Source organism: Canis aureus, chromosome 21 (genome assembly GCF_053574225.1).
Source record: "Canis aureus isolate CA01 chromosome 21, VMU_Caureus_v.1.0, whole genome shotgun sequence".
Lineage (NCBI taxonomy): Eukaryota > Metazoa > Chordata > Mammalia > Carnivora > Canidae > Canis > Canis aureus.
This window is the reverse complement of record NC_135631.1, coordinates 5,864,803-5,887,586: the sequence shown is the minus strand read 5'-3', so window position 1 is coordinate 5,887,586 and position 22,784 is coordinate 5,864,803. Positions and strand designations below refer to the sequence as shown.

Genomic DNA, 22,784 nt, shown 5'->3' with positions numbered 1-22,784 from the left:
TAAATAAAATCTTTAAAAAAAAAAAAAGAAAGAAAAAAGGGCAGCCCGGGTGGCTCAGTGGCTCAGCGGTTTAGCGCCGCCTTCAGTCCAGGGTGTGATCCTGGAGACCCTGGATCGAGTCCCATGTCAGGCTCCCTGCATGGAGCCTGCTTCTCCCTCTGCCTGTGTCTGTGTGTGTGTGTGTGTGTCTCTCATGAATAAATAAATAAAATCTTTAAAAAAAAAGAAAAAAGAAAAAATAAGATACCATTCACAAGAGCAGTAAAACTCAGTATTTAGGAAATAAAAGCACAGCCTGGAACTTTTTAGAGAGAAAATATTTTAAGGACATAAGTGAAGACATGAATAACTTCAGTGACATACCTTTTTATTGAATGAAAGAGCTTAACATTTGAAATTGACTTCTCCCGAAATCAATCTAGAAATTTAATGGAAATCCCAGTGAAAATTAAAAAAAAAAAACTTTAAGAACTAGAAAACAATTTTTGTAATATTTCTATAGAAGAATGAAAAGCTAGGTCAAGTTTGAAAAAGATGACCAGGGATGCCTGGGTGGCTCAGCAGTTGAGCGTCTGCCTTCAGCCCAGCATTGGCCTCTGGAAACTAGATGTGATCCTGGAGTCTGAGGATCGACTATGTCTCTGCCTTTCTCTCTCTCTGTGTCTCTCATGAATAAATAAAATCTTAAAAAAAAAAAAAGAGGGGCAGCCTGGGTGGCTCAGCGGTTTAGCGCCGCCTTCAGCCCAGGGTGTGGTCCTAGAGACCTGGAATCGAGTCCCACATCAGGCTCCCTGCATGGAATAGAGCCTGCTTCTCCCTCTGCCTGTGCTGTACATGTGTGTGTGTGTGTGTGTCATGAATAAATAAATAAAATCTTAAAAAATAATAAAAGAAAAGAAAAAGATGACCAAAGGTGGGGGGTGGGAGGGTGGCTTATCATATTTTAAACCACATGGCAGGGAACCCTGGGTGGCGCAGCGGTTTAGCGCCTGCCTTTGGCCCAGGACACGATCCTGGGGACCCGGGATCGAATCCCACGTCGGGCTCCCGGTGCATGGAGCCTGCTTCTCCCTCTGCCTATGTCTCTCTGCCTCTCTCTCTCTCTCTCTCTCTGTGCGACTATCATAAGTAAAAATAAAAAATTAAAAAAAAAAATAGGGCAGCCCGGTGGCGCAGCGGTTTAGCGTCACCTGCAGCCCGGGGTGTGATCCTGGAGACCTGGGATCGAGTCCCACGTCAGGCTCTCTGTGTGGAGCCTGCTTCTCCCTCTGCCTGTGTCTCTGCCTCTCTCTCTCTCTCTCTCTCTGTGTCTCTCATGAATAAATAAATAAAATTTTAAAAATTTAAAAAAATAAAAAAATAAAAATAAATAAATAAACCACATGGCAAACCATAATAATATAAAAAGCATGTGATACTGAGAATTAGTCAAGCTGACCAAAGACCCAAAAGAGAGCTTAAAATAGATATACATGTTAACAACTATATACTTGATATGTGATAAAAGTGGCACCACAGTTCAGAGGGAGAAAGAACTGGTTGGTAGGCAATGCTGGGAAAACTGGTTCACTCTACACTGAAATAACTACAGATCCCTTCTTGTACCACATCCAAAGACAGAATCTGTAGGGTTAAGTATCTTAATATAAATTGTAATACCTAATGGTGTTAAAAATGGATCGAGTGTTTATATGTGCCAGTCACAGTGTTATGCCCCTTAGTATGCATTAACTAATTTAATCCTAAATTAATGCTATAAAGGAAATACTATTATTACTTCCATCCGACAAAAGAGGAAACTAAGGCACAGAGAGTTTATGTAACTTGCTCAAGGTTGGACTAGGGTGAGGTGAGTGACATGAGTCATGCAAAGTCAAATCGTGTCTTTATTAAAATGTTGATATTTTGGGGCACCTGGGTGGCTCAGTCGCTTAAGCCCCTGACTCTTCATTTCAGCTCAGGTCATGATCTCGGGATCATGGGATGGAGCCCCTCATTGGGTTCCATGCTCCGCGTGGAGTCTGCTTATGTTTCTCTCTCTCTTTCTCTCTCTCTCCCCCCTCTGCTCTTCCCCCTGCTCGGACACACTCTCTCTCTCTCTCTTAAATAAATGCATAAAGATTATTTATTTGAGGAAGGGAAGGTGCAGAGGGAGAGAGAGAATCTCAAGTAGACTTTGCGCTCAGTATGGAGCCAACGGGGGGCTCGATCCAAGGACCCTGAGATCACGACCTGGGCCAAAACCAAGAGTCAGACACTTAACCAACTGAACTAACCAGGTGCCCCTCTAAATTAAATAAATAAAATATTTTTAAAATAATAATAAAATAAAATGTTGATATTTGGTAATCATGTATTTTTGCCTTAAATTTTATTTTTAAAAATAGTGCTTTAAAGTATTATGATCTTGCTTGGTCCATTGAAGTCCCCTTAAATTTTTCACCCTTGTCCTAACCCTCCAAAATCCTAGTGTTAGTAAGGAGAAGACTGGAATTCCAGTGTAGCTTGGCTCCAGAGTCAGTGAACTACCTTGTTGCAACACTTTTCTGGATCGTAAAACTATCAGACCAGTAGAATATGAAGTTGGAGAATATCTTTGTGATCTCAGGGTGAGGAAATACTTCAAATAAAACTCAAAGAGCAGAAACCTGATGGACTTGAATATATAAAACTGAGGATCTTTTTTTTTTCTTTTAATGAATCTTTGTGTAAAGGAGAAGCAGAACAAAATTAATTTGCTGACCAATTTGTTTTTCAGAAATGAACTGAAATTTTTGTTTTATAGCCGGGGACAAACAAAACCAAACCCCAAAAACCTCTGTAACATTCCAGTGACTTGAATGACCCAAGTATGTTGTGAAAGATGGCGTGTAAAGGAATGCAGCATCTCTGAAGGCAGTAAACAAAACGGGGGCGGGGAGGGGGGATTGTTTCAGATGCGAATGCATATCTGCTGGGGAATACCCAGTGGCCACAGGCTCTCACCTCTTGCCTTCTCAGCCTGAACTAAGTAGTCTGTAAACTTTGATCCTTTCTTTTCCTCTTTCTGTCTTGTAAATTCCCAAAACTTTGGAAGGAAACACAATACATTTTTGTTTTCTTTTTTTAATATTTTATTTATTTATTCATGAGAGACACACAGAGAGAGGCAGAGACACAAGCAGGCTCCCAGCAGGGAGCCCAATGTGGGACTTGATCCCCGACTGGGGAATCAGGCCCTGAACCCAGGGCAGACACCCAACCACTGAGCCACCCAGGCATCCCTAAATATTTATTTTCAAATAGCATGATCTACCTCTTTCCCTTTGAAGTGTATATCTAACTCCTTGTGAGAGAATCCTGGGCCCTGTAGCCCCCAGTCCACAAAACAAATCAGGCAGTGGTCAGCAGCTACCCTTATTTGGATCAGACACATGACTCAGGTGAAACTGCCAACAAGCAGACCAATATGACTTGTGAGCAAAACAGACAAAAAGAGGAAATGAAACAGGGAAAGTTTCCATTTTCCATGTGTGTTCACCAGTTTTTCTTTGTTTGGTTTTTTTGAGTTGGCCTTGGGTATGAATTAAGAGAAAGCTAAGGAATACCAAGTACTACCATGAAGAGATTCTAGATTTACACAATGGACATGTCATGCCCAGCTGCCCCTGGCCTTGGACTGAGAACAAGCCTGGAAAGATGAGGAAACTATTAGGAAGGGTGAAGTTATCCCATAGGAAGCACACTTCTAGATGAGGTTGGAGACACAAGGCTTCAAAGTAAAGGGACTTATGTCAGGTGGTCTGTAAAAGCACAGAAGACTCTGCCATGGCTCAGTCAGTTAAGTGTCTGCCTTCAGTTCAGGTCATGATCCCAGGGACTTGCATCAAGCCCCAAATTGGGCTCCGTGCTCAGCAGGGAGTCTGCTTCTCCCTCTACTCACTTGCGCTCTGTCTCGCTATCTCTGTCACTATCTCTCTCTCTCTCTCAAATAAATAAAATATTTTTTAAAATAATAAATAAAAATTAATTTTAAAAAACATAGAAGATTATGTTTTAGAAAGAGGATAAATAAGGAGTGTTTTTAAAAAATCTGTTCTGGGATGACCTGTTCAAGACAGAAACAAAACACCTTCCAGTTTAACCCATTTCTGACTGAAAGTCATACCAGGGCTGATCCCTGAGGAAAAATATGTTTAAACCTCGTACAGGGGCACCTGGCTGGCTCAGTTGGTAAAGCACGCAACCCCTTGATCTCAGGGTCATAAGTTTGAGCCTCAGGCTGGGTATACAGATTACTTAAAAATAAAATCCACAGGGACGCCTGGGTGGCTCAGTGGCTGTGTCTGCCTTCGGCTTAGGGCATGATCCCAGGGTCCTGGAATTGAGTCCCGCATCAGGCTCCCCTCGAGGAGCCTGCTTCTCCCTCTGCCTATGTCTCTGCCTCTTTCATGAATAAATAAATAAAATCTTTAATAATAAATAATAAAATAAAATCTATAAAAAGAATTAATTAATTTAAAAACAATCCCAAACCTCTTACACAGTACTTTTCCTCCATGGGTAGGGGCCAGAAAATATGATATAGTTCTTAACAAATGTTAAAGAGACATAATTTCAAGCTTAAAAAGTGGCCTGAAAAATTCTGCGCTTCATTTTGCTAATTAGTGATATGCTACAGAAACCCATGAAAAATAACCCAAGCTAACCTAGCTCCAGGGTTCAGTCATATGAATATTGTGGGTCAAATGACTCATGAACATGCCAAGGAGACCATGTTTCTTGGGAAGTTTATGCAGTTTCTGGTCTGGTCCTGCTCATGATGGAAGTTGGGCACACAGTGAAGTATTTGGCACCACTTCCCAATAACCTAGCCCACAGCCCTCTGTCCATCCTCTGGTGATTGGCCTGGTGGTCCTTAGAAGGCGAGCATTCCATGTGGCTCCTGCCAGCATCTTCCTCCTGAGTGCTGCTGCTGGTGTTTCAAATGCTCCTGAAGACATGGGTTCTGAGTTTTCCTCACACTGGGTCCATTAGGAAACTGCCCTGTGGGCATCTCTACCCAGGGCCAGTGGTTATTTCTCTTTTCCTTTCTTTTCTTCTCCTACTTGTAGGAGGGACTCTGGAATACAAAAAGCAAAAGCATAAGAATGAGAAAATAGGAGGCATAGACACACAGAAGGGTTAGTTGTTCATGGAAAGTTTTAGGTCCTTGTCCTTTGAAACCACTGGCTTTAGAGAAGTCCTCAAATAGAAATGTGGAGAGAACCAGAATTCAGGTTGTCACGATGTGAACTAAGTAGAAGATGGCAGGAATGTGGATCCCCTTGCAGCCTCGTTTGAAGAAGGCATATGTTGCAATGGGAAAGAAAGGCAGCTGAAACAGAAGTTGGTCAAATAGTTAAGGAGTTCAACCACACTCACAGGTCCTGGAGCAGTCTTTGAACTCCCCAGTGGTCTAATTGAACAGATTTCTCAACTGAGCCCGGGTAGAGTTCTTGGGGCACCACCTGCAGGTCAATGAGGGAGAGTGCTGGGCTTGGGAGAGGAGGTAGGGGCCCATCCCAATAGCCACTCCTGGGCAGCACCGGCACCCAGAGCCCTCATCATCTGTTGGTTGGAGCCCAGCAGGAGCCAAGGCTGTGCTCACTGAGAACGCCCGCATGCGATGTGGGCCCCAGCCTGCACTCCATCCCAGCACTCCAAGCTTTTTTAACTAAGGGAAGCTTAGACAAGATAAGGAGACAAAGACAGAGAAAAGATGCACAACAGCAGTCATTGATACTCAGCTATGTAGAGACATGCCAATCAGCAGAAAGAAGGCTAGAAACCCAAAAGAAAAAAAAATGGACAAAGGATATGAACAGTTTTCAGAAAAGAGAACTACCATGACTGCCAAGAGCATGAAGAGCTATTCAAATTCCCCAGTTGTCAGAGAACCTAGATGGAAATTAGGAACCACTTTAGATTCATCAGATTAGTAAGCATTAGAAAATTAGTATCAAGTGTTAAGAGAAACCCAGAACCCTCACGGTAAGTGTCAAAATTCATACAGCCACCCAGGCGAGCATCTTCAGTGCTTTGTGAAATCAAGAGTGCTTGCACCTGCACTCTATGGCGTGGAAGTCCTACTTCAAGAATTCTCCCACAATTCATAAGGAGGTAACATGAAGGTGTTCATGGCAGTGATGTATGTGACAGGAGCACTGAGGCCAGGCTAAGTGTGCATCACTGAAAGGTGTGGTGGATAATAAAAGTGCTGGACGCTCAACATGGCATGCTGCATGCAACTGGTAGAAGCAACAAAGGAGATGGATGTGGAAGACATTAGCGTTGAGTATCAAAATGTAAGGAACAACAGAGTGAGTTTTATACAGGATACCACGTTTGTGATTTGCAAATATCCATATAACAGCCAAGCCACGTGTAGTAGAGAACCGGCCAGGATTCAGGAAAGCTGACTGAGCACACTGAGAGGGGCCTGGTTCACCATGATGATGTGTCATAAACTGAGAAGTAGGGTTGATTCACCTCGGTCCATGAGGTCATACAATGCAGTGTGGTGGGTGGAGGATAAGCATCCTAGAGTTAGGTGAGCTTGGTTTCCCAGTTCTATCACCTGTAAGCATTTGGGATTCTGGCAAAGCATTCATTCATTCATTCATTCATTCATTCATTCATTTCATCCACAAATATTTAAGGAGCATCTACTCAGTGCCAAACACTGTTCTAGGCACTGTGGACACAGTGGTGAATAAAACAACAGCGTAAATAAAATAAGTTAATTTCAGGTAAGTGCTGTGGAATGTGAAATTGACTTTAAATTGCCTGGTCAGGGATGGCACCTCTGAGAGGCAACATTTGAGCAGGGACGCAGATAATGAAGGGACCCAGATGATGAAAGGGCCCAGTTGTGAAAGAACAAGGTTAAGTGCTTTCCAGGCATAGAGAACAGCATGTGCAAAGGCCCTAAGATGAGAATGAGTTTGACCTGTGTTGCTGAGTGGGTGAAAGAGGGGCAGAGGAGGCTTGATAAGATTGGATAGGTAGGTAGGAACCAGTACATTCAGTTTTGTGGGCCGTAGTCAAAAAGGGCTCAGATATTATTTCAACCACAACAGAAAACCAAGGGACGGTTTTATACAGAGTGACTTAACTGCATACTTTAAAAAACAAAACAAAACTTTTTTTTCCTTAAGAATAACACACAGAGAGGGGCGCCTCGGTGACTCAGTTCTTAAGTGGCCAACTCTTGGTTTCTGCTTCAGGTCACAATCTCAGGGTCCTGGAATCAGGCCACATGGGACTCCACGCTCAAATGAAGTTGGCTTGCGGATTTTCTCTCTCCCCCTTGGTCCCTCCCCCTGCTCCCACTCTCTCTCTCTCTCTCTCTCAAATAAGTCTTTTTTTAAAATAACACACAGAGAAAAAGATCAGATAGATTTTAAAAGACCACTTTGGCTGCTGAGTGGAGACTGGATGGGAGGAATGGAAGCCACGTAAGCTTTCTGGGCCTCAGTGTTTTCAGTTTCCACATCTGCAGTGGTGAGAATGCGCATCCCGCGCACATCTGCGGTGAGTCTGGGTGGGGACAGTCTGGTCCCAGGGGTCTCCTTGGCTCTCTAGGCGCGGGCTGGGACGCAGAAGGCCCCGTCTCAGGCTGGGAGCCTGACCCCGACGCCCTCCAAGCCCATGACACAGACCGACCGACTGCCTCCGAGTGCAGCGCGCAGGCGGCCGCTAGGAGGCGCCCGGGCCCCCGTGCTGTCCCCAAAGGAGGCCCCGCCCACTGCCCCCCTCGGCGCTCGGCAACTCGGGCCTGCCGAGAAGGGGCGGGGCTTCGGCCCGGGCGCCGGGCAGCCGCGCTCCCAAGACTGCGCCCCGGGGCGGGCCCTGCGTGCGGGGGCGGGACCGTGGCGCTCGGGGCGAGCGGGCGCGGATGGCGGCGGCGAGGGGCGCCTGAGCGGGCCGGGGCCATGAGCGCCGCCCGGCCCCAGTTCAGCATCGATGACGCCTTCGAGCTGTCCCTGGAGGACGCGGGCCCGGGGCCCGAATTCAGCGGAGTCGCCCGCTTCGGGCCGCTGCACTTCGAGCGCCGGGCCCGGTTCGAGGTGGCCGACGAGGACAAGCAGTCCCGGCTGCGCTACCAGGTGAACGGCCCGGACCACCTCAGCCCAGCCCCAGCCCGGGTCCGGGCGCGACCCCAGGCCGGACCCTGGAGAGCCCCAACTCAAGGGAAATCTGCCTCGGGGCCCCAGCCTGCGTGGCCACTGGTCCAGGGCCCTGCCCAGACCTCAGCTCTGATTTCGGTCCCCAGCCGCTGCTGGAGAGTCCACAACCGGAACCCGGGAGCCAGTCAGTCCTCTAGCCCCAGCTGGAAATCCCACCCGGTGTCCCACCCATCCTGGGTACTCGCCCAATCCCCTCCCCCGCCCTGGGCTGGAGAGCTCTTCTGTACCTGATCCAGACCTTGCCCATACCCCAGAGCAGACCCTTGGGCCTTCTACTCCTCCGTCTTGTGTTCTAGAAGTCCCCACCCCAGCTGGAGGTTCCCCCACCCCCACACTCACAGGATGAATCCTTGCACGTGCCCTGACTCTACTGAACTGGAAATCTCCATTCTCCCTAGAGGACTTCCACCAACTCTAGGATCCTTTCCTTGGGAGACCTGTACCGGATTCCTGAGCCCCAAACCTGGAAACCATGGGCTTCTGTCTTTCCTTGGCACCCCAAATCCGGAGCCTCCAACTGGGCCTCTGAAATACCATTCTGAAAGCTCCACCCTGACTCCCAAACATGAGAGAACTCCTGGCTTGGGACCCATGCTAGGAGCCCTCAAACAGCCCCTGTGGCTCCTGCCAACCCCCAGCCCCCTAAGCCCCCAGCCCCCACCTCCTACCTGGGTTTCGGTTTCTGTGAATCATCAAACCCGTTTTGCGGGGAGGGTGGAGGGCCAGGTGAGCAGCTGTCAGTCAGCCAGGCAAACAGCTGTGTGGCATTGCTTTCCTCCTCTCCCTGAGAGGGGAGTGGGAAGGGCCTGGGCCCAACCACCCCTCTGAGCCCTGTGTTCTGGAATAGAACCTGGAGAACGATGAGGATGGAGCCCAGCCCTCTGCGGAGCCCGATGGGGGAGTCGGCACCAGGTCAGGGCCAGGTGGGGACCCACCCTGTACTTCTAGCCCTATGCTTCTGGTTCCTGTTCCCCAGGTCCCTGGCCAGTCTTCCACCTCCCATCACTCAGCTCCCTCACATTCTGTCCTACAAGGATTCCTAGGCTTGATCCCCACTCCCCTCATGGGTTCTCCTGTCCTGCAGGGTCCCCTACCCCAGTGCCCGTTTCACCCACCCAGTCCCACCAGGCTCTTTATCCTGAAGAACCGCCCTCCCCCCCCCCCCCCCCCGCAGCCTGGTCTGGCCCCTACCTTCCCGCAGATCACCTGTCCTGCAGGAATCCCTAGCTTGAACCCCCACCCTTTGTCCACTCTCAGTACTGTCAGAGACCCCAGCCCCTGAATTCCTCTTCACCCTGTCCCCTCTCAGTGCTCCCTGCACCATCCCTGACCACGTCATTATGACCCCTTCCTTGCTTCCCCTGCCTCCCACTGGACCCACCTGGCCTGCAGGGATTCCAGCCGAACGTCCATCCGCAGCTCCCAGTGGTCCTTCAGCACCATCAGCAATAGCACCCAGCGCTCCTACCATGCCTGCTGCAGGTGAGACCTTGCCCTGCTTAAGCCACCTGGGGTCTGTGCCCCAGAACAGGCAGCTCTGGCTTTCCACCTCAGTCCTCTGGGTGGGGAAGGGTAACAGGAGGGTGTTGGGCTCCTGTCACCTCTCACACCTATTCTGCTCTCCTGCCACCCAGCTGGACTCAACACCCTTTGATCCAGAAGAACCGCCGGGTGGTGCTGGCCTCCTTCCTGCTCCTGCTGCTGGGGCTGAGTGAGTGTCCTGAGGGTCCCCTGCCTACCCCCATGAGGGGTCTGTCCTCCTTTGTGCAGGCTCTGCATCCCCTTGCCACACTGAGCCTCCTTGCATCCTTGGGAGGAGCAGGCCCAGTCTCCTGGTCACACAGCCAGGAAATTGCACAGAGTTGAAAATGGAACTTAGTCTAGTACTCCAAACTTTTGTCTTTCTTTTCTTTCCTTCTTTCTTTTTTTTCTTTCTTTCTTTTCTTTTCTTTCTTTTCTTTCTTTCCTTTCTTTCTTCCCATTGAATTCCATCAGGGAGAAGAGTAACAGCTGTCATTTATTCTGAGTCTACTTTGAGCCAGGTGCAGGGTAGGCTTATTTTTCTGCCTTACAGAAGTCACACAGTAGGTGAGAGGCAGGGCCATGACTCAGAACCTGTATGGGGACAGATGCTCAGAGATATGCCCATCCCTGCCAGCCTGATCCATAGAGCACCTATCATTTCCCCTTCTCCGAGTCTGAGTGCTGATGAGGGCCTCTCCCCGCCCAGATGGGCAAATTGAAGCCCAGAACAGGCAGATCTCACAGCCAGATGTTCTCTGACTCATTCTATGGGGCTAAGGACTCAGGATCCCCAGAAAGGACAGGGTTGGGGTCAAGAGACCTAAATACAGCCCAGCTGTGGCAACTGCTCTCCTTCCTCCAGGATGGTCAAAGTCCCCTGGCCAGAAAGCTGAACAGCGTCCTTGACTCAGCCCTGGGTGTCTATGTGCTGGGGAGGGAGACACCACTTCCCCAGTACCCACTGCAAGCTGAGCACTGGTCACACTGGCCACCTTCCTTACCCCATTTCATACTCTCAATACCCATGAGGGCAAGCATTATTACCATTCCTGTTCAGAAGTAAGGACAGAGCCTCAGGCAGGTAAAGGGACTTGCTCAGACCTTAACTGAGAAGTAGATGAACTGGGATTTAAACCCACATCAGAGGGACCCCCTGGGTGGCTCAGTGGTTGAGGGTCTGGTCATGGGATGGAGTCCCACATCAGGCTCCCCACAGTGAGCCTGCTTCTCTCTCTGCCTATGTCTCTGCCTCTCTCTATGTCTCTCATGAATAAAAAAATAATTTTTTTAAAAAACTAAATAAATAAACCCACATCAGGGACATTACCAGGCTGGAGATCACCATAGATCTATAAAGGGCCTTTGTGGGAATTAGAAAAAGACACCTCCTCTGAGTGGGCAGGGCCCCCAGCTCTAAGCTTAGGGGGCAAGTAGTGTTCCAGCCCCCATCGCATACTTGAGGTGCTCTGTGCAAGGTACAAATCACATAGCAGTCCATGGTGGCCCCTCAAGCCTCCGTGCTCTATTGCCCACCTTGCTGCAGAGCCTGGCTCCCCAACCACCCCCCAGTCCCATTATTTAACTGGGGACCCAGGACCCTCTGGGTATGAAAAGCTGATTCAACCATGACTTCCCCAACACCCACTGTCCTCAGTCAAAGTCTGCATCCCTTGCCATTGCCTACAGCTCCTGCCAAACTCTTCAGGCCTGGGCTCTTGCCTCACCACTCTTGCCAAAAGCTGGAAACTCCTAGAAAGCCCCAAGTTCCCTCTTGACTGTGGGCCCTTGCCATGCTGCTCCCTCTGTGTGGGGCACTCCTCCCCTTTTCTGCCTGTACAATGCCCAGAGCAAAACATCTGGAGTCAGATTGCCTCTTCCTTCTGAATGCAGCATTCTGTGCCTGTTTCACCTTCTATGAAATGGGGATGATCATACCTGTTTCAGTCAGTCATGGTGACAATAAAGCAGGGCAGGTGACAAGCTTAGCCCAGTGCCTGGCAGCACCTGGTAAATGGTAACTAAGTATTAACTGCTATTGCTACTGCTACCATGCCCAGCTTAGTTGCCACTGCCTCCAAAAAGCCCCTCCCAGATCCCCCAGGCTCCTATGCTGCCTGACCTGGCCTTACCACATCCCTATCACTGGGGTTGTAGCTTGGAGATTCTTGTTGGTTACACCATTAGGAAAGGGCCATGAGAGCAGGGACCTCATTTGCCTTTCCCAGTGGGATTCTCCGCACCAGGCACGCAGCAGGTGTTCGACAAATATTTGTCGATTAACTGAAAGACCACACCAAGGAGCAGAGAAAAATCTCCTTTCAGACATTTCCCAGGGCCTGCCAGGTCCCCTACTCTGAAAACACAGAGCTTGGTGAGCTTCCCAGGAAGGGTCTCTGGCTAGGGAACCTTCAGCTCAGGTGGGGGATACCATTCCTCGGGCCTAATCCTAGCTGGGGGGTTGTGGCTGGAGGTCCCCACCCGGTCCCCAGAGCCTACCCCCTCCTCCTGCCCTCACCCTCGCGGCTCCATCTGTGTGCAGTGCTGATCCTGATCGCCGTGGGACTGGAGGTGGCCCCCTCGTCAGGTGAGCAACCCCTCCTACCTCCGCAGGCAAATGGGGGGCCCCCACAAGGGAAGAACTCCCAGCCCCCTCGGGAGTTTGCTTCCACCCTCGTAGCAGGAAACGGTCCCTTCAGCCACGGACAGTGAGACTTGCCCAGGCAGTGCCTCCTGAGCCCTGCCCCTCGCCCCCGCCTTGACTCTGCCCCTCCTCCTGCAGGTGTCTCCAGCGCCATCTTCTTTGTGCCCGGCTTCCTGTTGTTGGTCCCGGGAGGTGCGGAAGGGCGGCGGGGCGGGGCGGGGCGGGGCGGGGCCGGAGCTGGAGAGGGGGCGGGGCGGGGGCGGGGCCGGAGCTGGAGAGGGGCGGGGCCGGGCCGGGGCCTCTGCTCTGACCCGCCCCGCCCCGCAGTCTACCACGTGATCTTCATCTACTGCGCGGTCAAGGGCCACCGCGGCTTCCAGTTCTTCTACCTGCCCTACTTCGAGAAGTGAGCCGCGGGGCGGGATCCAGCCTTGTCTCCGAGCGGCCCCAGGGGGCGCTCTTCGGGTCCGCCCCGCTCCGGTTCCCTCTTCACCAGGGAAGAACTCTGGGACCCGCCAGCCCCCAGCCCCCTCGGAAGTTTGTTCAGGAAGTTTGCCCAATACCCAGGCCTGGGAAAGTCGCCCCTGGCCTGTTCTGTGCCTTAACTTATTCTTGGGCCGTGGAGCTGCTGGGTTGGTGGTGTTTTGTGCTAATAAAAGAATGTACTTAATTCCAAAAGAGACCATTGATCTTACTTGCCCACCAGCCCTGCCCAGGCCACCAGCCTGGCCCACAGCTCCCCTCTCACAAAAACTGAGGAAAGGGCTGATGGAGCTAAGGGACTCCAGGACTACTCATCTTCTCATTGTACCCGTGACAGTCCTGATGCTCCAAGACTTGTACCTGCGCCTTTGGGACAGAGCTGAACCTGGGACTCTGCCCTGCAAACCTGGAGGTTGTTCTAGCCTCCCGACTCTACCAGGCCTTAGCCGACTTGGCCCTGCCCATTTTTCTACCTAGAGGGTCAGCATTGGTGCCTGCCCCGGGTGGCCCTGGCCAAGGGCACTTGGATGACGCAGGCCTGGGGCCTAGAGGCTGGTATCCTGGTTGCAGCCTGGCTCTGGGGCCCTGGGCTGCCACAGCCAGCTCCAATTGTGGGCCATGACAAGGCAGCAGCCCAGCCCTCTCCACCCACTGCCCTATTTCCCAAGTCCAGGGATTGGGAGAAGTGGAGGCAAAGACAATGGGAAGCAAGGCCCATATGACAGAACTCAGTGATAAAAGACTCTTTGAACCACAGAAACATTGGCAACAGACCCATCTGAGAATTTTGGAAAACCTAAGCATCTCAGAATCTTGAGAGCCAGGGAACAGATTCTTCAAGAACCCTGAAACCTGAAATCATAATAGCTACCATTTATCAAGCTCTTAGAAAGCAGCAGACCCTACACTATGTACTTAACATAGGTTATTTCTGATAATCACCACCTTAGTTCCATTTTGCAGATGAGGAAACCAAGGTCCAGAGAGCTGATTCACCCAAGGGCAAAGTTAGAAACATAAGCCAAGGCTTCCATGACACCTGGGTATGGGAGAGGAGAGGATATAAAGCATGAATATCCCCAGCTGACCACTCAAGAGGCTGGCTGAAGGACTGTGGGCTGAGGTAGATCCTGTGCCTCATAGCCCACTTCTGTCTGCTATGCCTGTACTTAGATGAGCTTTATTTCATTCATTTTTCCTAGTAAACCTGTTTTTCAAGCCATCACTTTAACTTCAGCCTCTCAATTCTCATTATCCTGCTTGAATGTATGTCTTAGATCCTGCACTTGGCTGTGGGGAAAAGCCTGTACATATACTTAGATGTTTACAGTCTGTCTCCCCCAGTAAAACAGGTGTGCAATTGAGAAGAGACCTGGCCACTGTGTCTGCAGCAACCAGGGCAGCACAATGTCTTTAGATTTCTGTGACTTTGCTGAAAGAATGAACACCCAGTCCCCTGCTCCCACTCCTGCTCTCCTGCTTGGCCCCCAGTCAAGCACTCTGGGGAGCACCAGTTGGATGCAGGAATTCCTAAATCAAACTAGCTGTGGCAAAGGACTGGTTTTCACATATAATCCATCATGGACCAATACTTTGGCAAGACAAAATAAAACCTGACCTAGAAAAGTGAAAAAAAGAAAAGACATACAGAATATATAAGCTCATAATTTATATTAGCAGATTAACTAGACAAAATTCTATTTCAATGAATATAATCATGGGGAAAAAGGAAAATTATGAAAACAATTCATTGTGAGCAAATAGGCAATTGATACAGAGTCACTGCCATGCTCATAACTTGTCATTCCACAATCTAAACAGAGTTATTTCAGAAGTTGGGATTCTCCACATTATAAGACTACAGCAAGTGTCAGCAAGCGATAGCCCACAGACCCAATATGGTCCCCAAGCTAAAAATGGTTTTTACAGTCTAGTAACAATTGGGGGAAGAAAATAAAAGAATAATAAGACACATAAAAGTTTATAAAATTCAAATTTCAGGGTGCCTGGGTGGCTCAGTGGTTGAGTGTCTGCCTTCAGCTCAGGCTATGATCCCGGGGTCCTGGGATCGAGTTCTGCGTTGGGCTTCCCGCGGGGAGCCTGCTTATCTCTCTGCCTATGTCTCTGCCTCTCTCTGTGTGTCTCTCATGAATAAATAAATAATTTTTAAAAAGAACACTGAATCGGGATCCCTGGGTGGCGCAGCGGTTTGGCGCCTGGCTTTGGCCCAGGGCGCAATCCTGGAGACCCGGGATCGAATCCCACGTCAGGCTCCCGGTGCATGGAGCCTACTTCTCCCTCTGATCTATGTCTCTGCCTCTCTCTCTCTCTGTCTCTGTGACTATCATAAATTTTAAAAATTTTTTTAAATTAAAAAAAAAAAACACTGAATCACAACAGTTAAAGTTTCAATGTGACCCACGTGCTTGATTTTTGCTGGTTAGATTATGTAATCCAAACAGGATTGGCAGTAACACTATCCTCGGGGAACAAGGAATATCTTAACTCCGAATGTAACTTATTTTTTTAGTTGAAAAATACACCGATAGATGTGTTCAGACCAGGAACATTAGATTTCCTTAGCAGGTTGTGACTCATTTCATCCTCCGTGCTTTTTGCCTCATAGCCCGCTTCTGTCTGCTATGCCTGTACTTAGATGAGCTTTCTTTCATTCATTTCTTCTAGTAAACCTGTTTTTCAAGCCATCACTTTAACTTCAGCCTCTCAATTCTCATTATCCTGCTTGAATGTATGTCTTAGATCCTGTACTCGGCTGTGGGGAAAAGCCTGGTATCTGTCCTTTCCTGACTGCTTTCTGCCCTACAGTAGAAGGACCTCTGATCTTTAGCATGGCATGCAGCCCCCTCAAATAAAGACCGCATTTCCCAGCATCCTTTGTAGCTACCTATACCAGGTGAGGAGCCCTACCTAATGGGGTATAAGTGGTTCATGTTCAGGGATGCCTGGGTGGCTCAGTGGTTGAGCATCTATCTACCTTTGGCTCAGGTTGTGATGCCAGGGTCCTGGGATCAAGTCCTGTATCAGGCTCCTCGCAGGGAGCCTGCTTCTCCCTCTGCATATGTCTCTCCCTCTCTCTGTATCTTTCATGAATAAATAAATAAAATTTAAAAAATAATAAGTGGTTCACGTTCTTTGTCCTCCTTTGTTCTCCAACCTGCCACCTGGAAAATGAACAAACATGGGCATATCCCAGGAATGGCAGGGCATCTAGCAGAAGCTTGGGTCCCTGAAGACTATACAGCTGGATTTCACCTAAGAAATAAACTACTATCCATTTTAAGGTATTGTTATTGGGGGTCTCCATCAGTCACAGGAAACTCAATCTAACATTGAAACTTTCCTCTGGTGCTGAGACTCTCTTAACCAAAAACTGCTCATAATTATTGTAATTTTTATTTTTTAAGGATTTTTCCTACCTTCTGGGGTTTTTTGTTTTTGTTTTTGTTTTAAGTAGGCTCCATACCCAGCATGAAGCTCAACTCAGGGCTTGAACTCACGACCCTGAGATCAAGAGTTGGATGCTCAAATAACAGAGTGACTCAAGTAACCCCTTCCTACCTTCTCTTTTAATGTTTTCATGGACCCCACTTTTCTTTACTTTTTTCCCCTCTTCCGTAGCCTTCTACTGGTTTAACCAAGAATTCTTCACTTTCCCTTTTTTTCTTCCTCTATGGATTTGACTGTCGAACAAAACATTCTATTGCTATTTTTATACATTGATTACCTTTAAATGGTTAACAAACTCTAAAGCTGAACAGTGAATCCATCCTTCTCTAGGAAAGAGGGGAAAAAAATTTCAGCATGTCCAAAATACCCCCTCCCATGTCCCATTTTATTTTGTCTATTATTTTAGTCCCTCCTTTGTTTTGAAAATCCCCCAAGCTAACTTTTTAAATTGTTAATCCTTTAGATCCACCAATGTGTTTACTGATCACTTTCTTTATTTTTAAGATTGTATTTATTTATTTGAAAGAGAACAAGCAGGGGGTAGGAACAGAGGGAGAAGAAGTAGACTCCCCATGAGCAGGGAGCCTGATGCTGCGGGGTTTGATCCAGGGCCCTGGGATCATGACCTGAGCAGAAGGCAGATACTTCACTAACTGAGCCACCCTGGCTCCCTTACTGATTGCTTTCCTGATCATAATTTAGTACATACTTGCCTTCATTCTGATCTGGATTTCCTTTTTACTGAAGCCATTCCTTCAAAGAGAGCATGTGGGTGGGAAACTCTTCTCAGCCCTCCTTTCCTGAAAAAAAAAAAGGTGATGTTTCACCTTCATTCTTGAATAATGATTCAGTGAGGTATAGGCTTCTTGGCTGGCAATGACTTCTCCTCTGCCTGATGAGCAGCTTATTTCATTGTCTTCTGGCATCTACTGTAGCCAACGAAAAGTCTTCATAAAGCCTCATTGCTGTTCCTTGTAAGTCAGCTGACTTTTGTCTTGAGTCATTTGTAAGGTTTTCCTTTTGAATTCTGCAGTTCCTCTGAAATGCACCTAGATTCTCAGTTGTTCTTATTTCTCCTTCTCAGGCTCCAGGGGGTACCTTCGATCTGAGCGCTTGTCTTTGTGGAAGCCTTTAAGTTTCAGTCCTCTTGTCTTTGAGGATCGCCTCATGCCCACTCTATAGTCTCTCCTTCTGAGACTCCTGATGACTTTTGACTTTTAACAACACGTTAACATTTTCCATCTGTTTATCCCTCAGTGCTACTTTATGGGTGATTTCTCAGATTAGCTTCCAATTCATTAATCTTCTATTGAATTCTGTCTAATATGGTGTTTAATTTACCCCTTGATTCTTTTTTTCATTCCAATGGCTATATCCTTTATTTTTATTTTTATTTGTTTTATTTTTAAAGATTATATTGATTTATTCATGAGAGACACACAGAAAGAGGCAGAGACACAGGCAGGGGGAGAAGCAGGCTCGATCCCAGGACCTGATCACGACCTGGACGGAAGGTAGACGCTCAACCACTGAGCCACCCAGGCGTCCCATCCTTTATTTTTAGAAGTTCTATTGGGTTATCCTTTTTAATCTTCCTGTTCTGTTTCATACTATTCTCACCTCTCTCCCTTCGTTTACCCCATTTGTGGTGGCATGTACTCATGGTCTCTTCCAGATGGTCCTACTACTTCTACTTTGGGGTGCTGATTCTCCTGTTTGTTGCATCTGCCTAGTCTCCCTCACGGTGACCTGTTCTCTTACATGATCACAAGCTCATCTTCAGAAGTGACGACGAGGTTGTTATTTGTTTGCTAAGCCCATTGTGTCCTGGGTTGAAGAGTGCCCTTCCAGTAGCTTCTTTCTTTATTCAGCATTCCATACCACGGAAATAGATCACTATCCTGCCTAATGTGCAAACCTGAGTTTCACGTTCCTTGCGTGGGGAGGGGGTTGCGGTAGCTTTTTACACTCAAGGCCCTGGGCATCCTTTCCAATTCCTCAGGCTGGTAGGTGGAAATATATTTTGGTCCCTTTTCAGGAACAGGGTAGCCCTTCAAGACCCTGGAAGATACTCAGGCTCATGTCCCATTCATCAGCCCCTTACAGGTCTTCTGTCACTCATAGGTGTCAGAGCCCAGGCTCCTGAACCTCTCTCCAAGCCTGAGATCCCCATGGTGTCCCCTCTCTCCCACCACCTAGCTCTGAGTTCTTGCTTTGTCTTTAGTACCTAGGGTCATCCCTGGCTTTCTTTCAAGTTAACTTTTTTATTTTAACATTTTTACACAAGTAGTGGGAGGCACCCAGCCACCCTGCCAGTTCACCATGTTACCAGAATCCCCCACACACAACTCTGTCCCCCATCTTTGAATGCTGCAGTGCCAGGGAGCTTGCTACCTCCCAAGAGTCTGGAGAGATCCAAATCTTGCTCACACTGGAGAAAGACAGGTAGCTAAGTGCAGGTTTCCTCCAGGCAGCCCAGGTGGGAGGAAGCTGAGGATGTAGGCAGGTGGGTGACATCATGAACCACCTCTGCAGCCAGGTGTTGTCAAGGACTGAAGAAGCCTGGGGGCTGCTGGGTCTCTTCCATCCTGGGGCTTCATGGGGTGGGTGTACAGTATGAACCCTGCTGGCCTGGGGCCAGAGGAGCAGCGTGTTCTCCCTTCTGGAGCCTCAGTGGGTGAGAAGCATCATCACAAATTCTGGAGGAAAGAAGGAGCAGCGCTTGAGCCAGTCCTAGTCAGGGATCCTGGGAGGTGCTGGGCTCATCCCGGGTGCTGGAGGGGAAGGAGACTCACCATCAAAGTCTACGGTGCCATCCCCATTGAGATCCACTTCTCGGAGCATCTCATCCAGCTCAGAACCCACCAGTGGCTCCCCCAGCAGAGCCGGTGCTGCCTGTCGCAGCTCTGCCACTGTGATTCGTCCATCTTTATCCCTGTCAAACTAGGATTCCAGCGGGTTCAGCCCCTCCTGCCCAAAGCTGGCTCTGCCTGGACCTGTCTCCACCTTGCCACCTAGCCACATTCTGTGTCTGGATGCCCCCACCTCTGCCCGCCCACCCATACCTTCCACCTCCTCCCAGGCTGAGACAGTAGGCCCCCTCCTCCAGGAAGTCTCCTTGGGTGGATCTCCCGGCTGAGAGCGAGCTGGACCCTCTCCAACCCCTCCTTGGGCCTCCAGAGACTGAGGCTCCCAGTCTCTCTGACATAGGTGGGAGGCCTGCAAGTGTGCTGTCCAACCACCCACCCAGCACCCGGCTCGACCACACTCCACACCTCTCGGAAGGCAATGCGCAGCTCCCGAATCCCCAACATGTGCGCTGTCTCTTCCCTGAGCTTTGGGCTCATCAATTCTACAAACTCCTCGAAGTCCACGCGGCCACCCACTGTGGACCCAGGCAGAGTGTCACATGGGAGAGGGCTGGGACCCAGAAGGGACATCACAAGCGCCAGCCTCTCCCCAGCTTTGCACCCAGGAAGGAACGTCCAGCGTCCATGCCCTCAGGGCAGGTAGGAGGCTGGAGCCCCATCCTCCACAGGGACGACAGGGAGAGATGACTCGGTGCTCTCAGCAAAGCACCTATGTGTGGGGGAAGCAGACCAAGGTTTGGAACCAGGCACCCACAGGTTCGAACTCTGCCTCTATTGCCAATGGGGCATAGCCTTGGGGTGACTCACTAAGCCTTCTTCCTCATCCTGGCGCCAGGATGAGAGAATTGACTCTTGGGTGCTCTTATATGCTGGAACCCCATGGACAGCAATAAATGCCCCTCAAGAAGCATGGGCATCGGGGCACCTGGGTGGCTCAGTGGTTGAGCGTCTGCCTTTGGCTCAGGTCGTGATCCCGGGGTCCTGGGATCAAGTCTCATATGGGGCTCTCCACAGGGAGCCAGCTTCTCCCTCTGCCTGTGTCTCTGTCTCCCATGAATAAATAAATAAAATCTTAAAAAAAAAAAAAAGAGGGGATCCCTGGGTGGCACAGCGGTTTGGCGCCTGCCTTTGGCCCAGGGCGCGATCCTGGAGACTCAGGATCATGTCCCGTGTCGGGCTCCTGCATGGAGCCTGCTTCTCCCTCTGCCTGTGTCTCTGCCTCTCTCCCTCTCTCTCTATGTCTATTGTGAATAAATAAATAAATAATATCTTTTAAAAAATAAATAAAAATAAAAAGAGCATAGGCATCTTAGAATCCATGCCATCCATTATAAAAAGCACCAATGGTCAAAGAGCAGCTTTGCAGAAAAGAAAAGAAGCATTGCACTAAATGTCCCATTTGGGAAACCATAGAAAAAGCAAATGCAGATGTCCTGGAATGAAGGAAATCTGATATTTGACAAATTAGCTAATGATAATCACACAAGTGCCCGCCTATCTGACATTTAATCGTAAGGAGTGGCCAGGGTTCTGTCACACTAGGCCTCACTGAGCCTCAGGAGGCTCTTTTCAGGGGCCTCAGGAGGGTCAGAGAGATACAGAGATAGCCAGTCAGGTGGCTAGTACCAGCAGGGAGCATCTTATCACAGACAGAGGGGTCCTGAACCCCGCCCCAAGGGTCTCTCTTGGATCGCTGGTGCCTTTCTTGACCTCGCTGCCCCTACACCTGACAAGGCTAATGTCAGACTGTCAGAATGCCCTCGAAACGGTCACACACTCCTACCATCACCCTGTGGACTCCCAGAGCCACCTCCCACCACCCTCTTGTCATCCCCCAAACAATGAGACTCAGAGAGGACCAGGGCTGCCCAGCCTCAGCACAGAGCCAGGCTTCCCACCCCACCCCGCCTGGGGCCAGTGGGGGTCAGTCACTGACTGCGCATCTTGACGTGCTGGGAGACCTCGATGAGCTCCATCTCGGTGGGCATGTAGCCCAGCGTCCGCATGCAGTCGCCCAGGTCCCGGTAGCCGATGTAGCCGTCCCGGTCGGTGTCGAACTCCTCAAAGGCAGCCTGAAGCTCTGTGGGGGAGGGAGTTCAGGCCCAGGCAGACAAGCTCAGGGACACCTCCCACCCACCACTGCCACCAGCAAGGGCCACTCACCATCCAGCTCCTCGGGGCCTAGCTCGCGGTCCTGGAGAGGCAGAGTCCAGCATGTCCCTTGGGCCCATCCTTCCTCCTCCAGCCCTGGGTCATGATGGCCTGGGCAGGGCCAGTCCCACAAGGCCAGGAGAAGGCAGCTGAAGTCCCATAGGCCCCAGAAAAGAGATGACCACCCCCTTTCTGCTCCTGGGGCCCAGAGCTCTCACAGAATCCTGGGTTTGAAGTCTAGCTCTGCCCAATACCCAGGCTGGCCCAAGACCAACCCTTCCCCAAACTGCAGAAACTCTGTGCCTACGGCTCAGGCTCCTGGATCTGGAGCAGAGGTAGTGGGAGGCCTGAGTACTGGCAGGGTGTGTTGAGTCCAAGGGCACAAGTGTGTCCCCCACTCCCCACCCTCATCCCCAACCTGGGTCCCACCTGACCTTCCCGAAGATGCGGTTGAGCAGAGGCCCATAGGTCTTCTGAGCTGCATCATATTGGGGGACGGAGCGATGCCGGTGGGACTGGCGACGGGTGGTTGGCCCAGAGGCTGCAGCGCCTGTCTCCTCCTGTCCTTCCCCAGTTCCAGAGGTTTTCTTGCTGCCTCCTGGGGCCTCGGAGCCAGGGACTTGGTTCTGCTCCTCAGAGCTGCCAGCACTCTTCCGGGAACCTCGGAGCCCCTTCTTCTTGCTCCTCTTCCTGGTCAAAGGGAGGCCCTCAGCACCACCCCTGGAAGCCTCGACCCCCACAGGAGACTTCTGAGAGTTGGGGGCCAGGTCTGGGCCATGTGGCCCCCTTGCCTGTTCTGTGGCCATATGGGGAGAGACGACGAGGCCCAGAGACGCGGCACCAGGGAGCACCCTTGGTTCTCAGGAACCATAAAGCTGCTTACACACTCCTACCCTGAGAGCTGATGGGATGGAGACTTGAGGGGGATTAGGGTAAGTGAGGCAGGCAGCCCAGGCCCTAATCCCAGCCCTCTGCCTAGGGGTAGAGCCAGATGGGTCAAGAGGACTGTCCTCAGCAACAGGGATGCCGGGACACAGGGCTGCAATGAGCTTCCACTTCCAACTCTGGCTCTGTCACTTGTGAGCTGGGAGATCCAGCAATTTCACATCTCAGTCACCTTGTCTATAAGATGGGGGTAATATTGCCCAACGCCAGTTGTGCGACACAGGCAGGACTTAGCCAGAGGACGAGGGAAGTCACGTCAGGAGGAATAGTGTGGACAAAAGCTGGCAAGTGGGAAAGAATAGGGTGAGTTGCCCACGCAGCCCCTTCATGGGGCACCTCGTGGCCAGAACAGAGGGTATGTGAAATTGAAGAAGCGAGGCCAGATCACAGAGTCCTTGAATGCCAGAGTGAGGGGCATGGGGGTGATGTCAGAGGAGGTGGACCCTGGCAGGGTGGGGCAGGGAGGTGCAGAGTTTACCCTGAGGCAGAAGG

General features: G+C 50.0%; 2 protein-coding genes and 1 long non-coding RNA gene across 4 annotated transcripts; 1 reads left to right on the top strand and 2 right to left on the bottom strand.

Moving 5' to 3' along the window:
• Nucleotides 1-2,715: 2,715 nt before the first annotated feature.
• On the bottom strand, nucleotides 2,716-12,594 carry LOC144292409 (uncharacterized). Its single transcript, XR_013359815.1, has 3 exons — nucleotides 12,250-12,594; nucleotides 8,879-11,738; nucleotides 2,716-5,101 (listed from the first exon to the last, which is right to left on the bottom strand). It is a non-coding gene; the product is annotated as an uncharacterized LOC144292409 (long non-coding RNA).
• Nucleotides 7,877-13,053, top strand: TMEM134 (transmembrane protein 134). Of its 2 annotated transcripts, XM_077862624.1 has the most exons (7): nucleotides 7,878-8,129; nucleotides 9,058-9,122; nucleotides 9,603-9,692; nucleotides 9,845-9,921; nucleotides 12,274-12,318; nucleotides 12,514-12,567; nucleotides 12,703-13,053. In XM_077862624.1, the coding sequence occupies exons 1-7, from the start codon at nucleotides 7,956-7,958 to the stop codon at nucleotides 12,783-12,785; spliced, it is 588 nt and encodes a 195-aa protein (XP_077718750.1). In that variant the 5' UTR covers nucleotides 7,878-7,955; the 3' UTR covers nucleotides 12,786-13,053. The 2 variants fall into 2 exon arrangements, with proteins under 2 accessions (XP_077718751.1, XP_077718750.1); XM_077862625.1 differs by lacking the exon at nucleotides 12,274-12,318 and having other exon boundaries at nucleotides 7,877-8,129.
• Nucleotides 13,054-18,996: 5,943 nt separating this feature from the next.
• On the bottom strand, nucleotides 18,997-22,153 carry CABP4 (calcium binding protein 4). The gene is made up of 6 exons (XM_077864311.1): nucleotides 21,782-22,153; nucleotides 21,360-21,390; nucleotides 21,133-21,276; nucleotides 19,602-19,711; nucleotides 19,122-19,269; nucleotides 18,997-19,025 (listed from the first exon to the last, which is right to left on the bottom strand). Exons 1-6 carry the CDS (start codon nucleotides 22,151-22,153, stop codon nucleotides 18,997-18,999), a joined length of 834 nt encoding a protein of 277 aa, XP_077720437.1.
• Nucleotides 22,154-22,784: the final 631 nt, after the last annotated feature.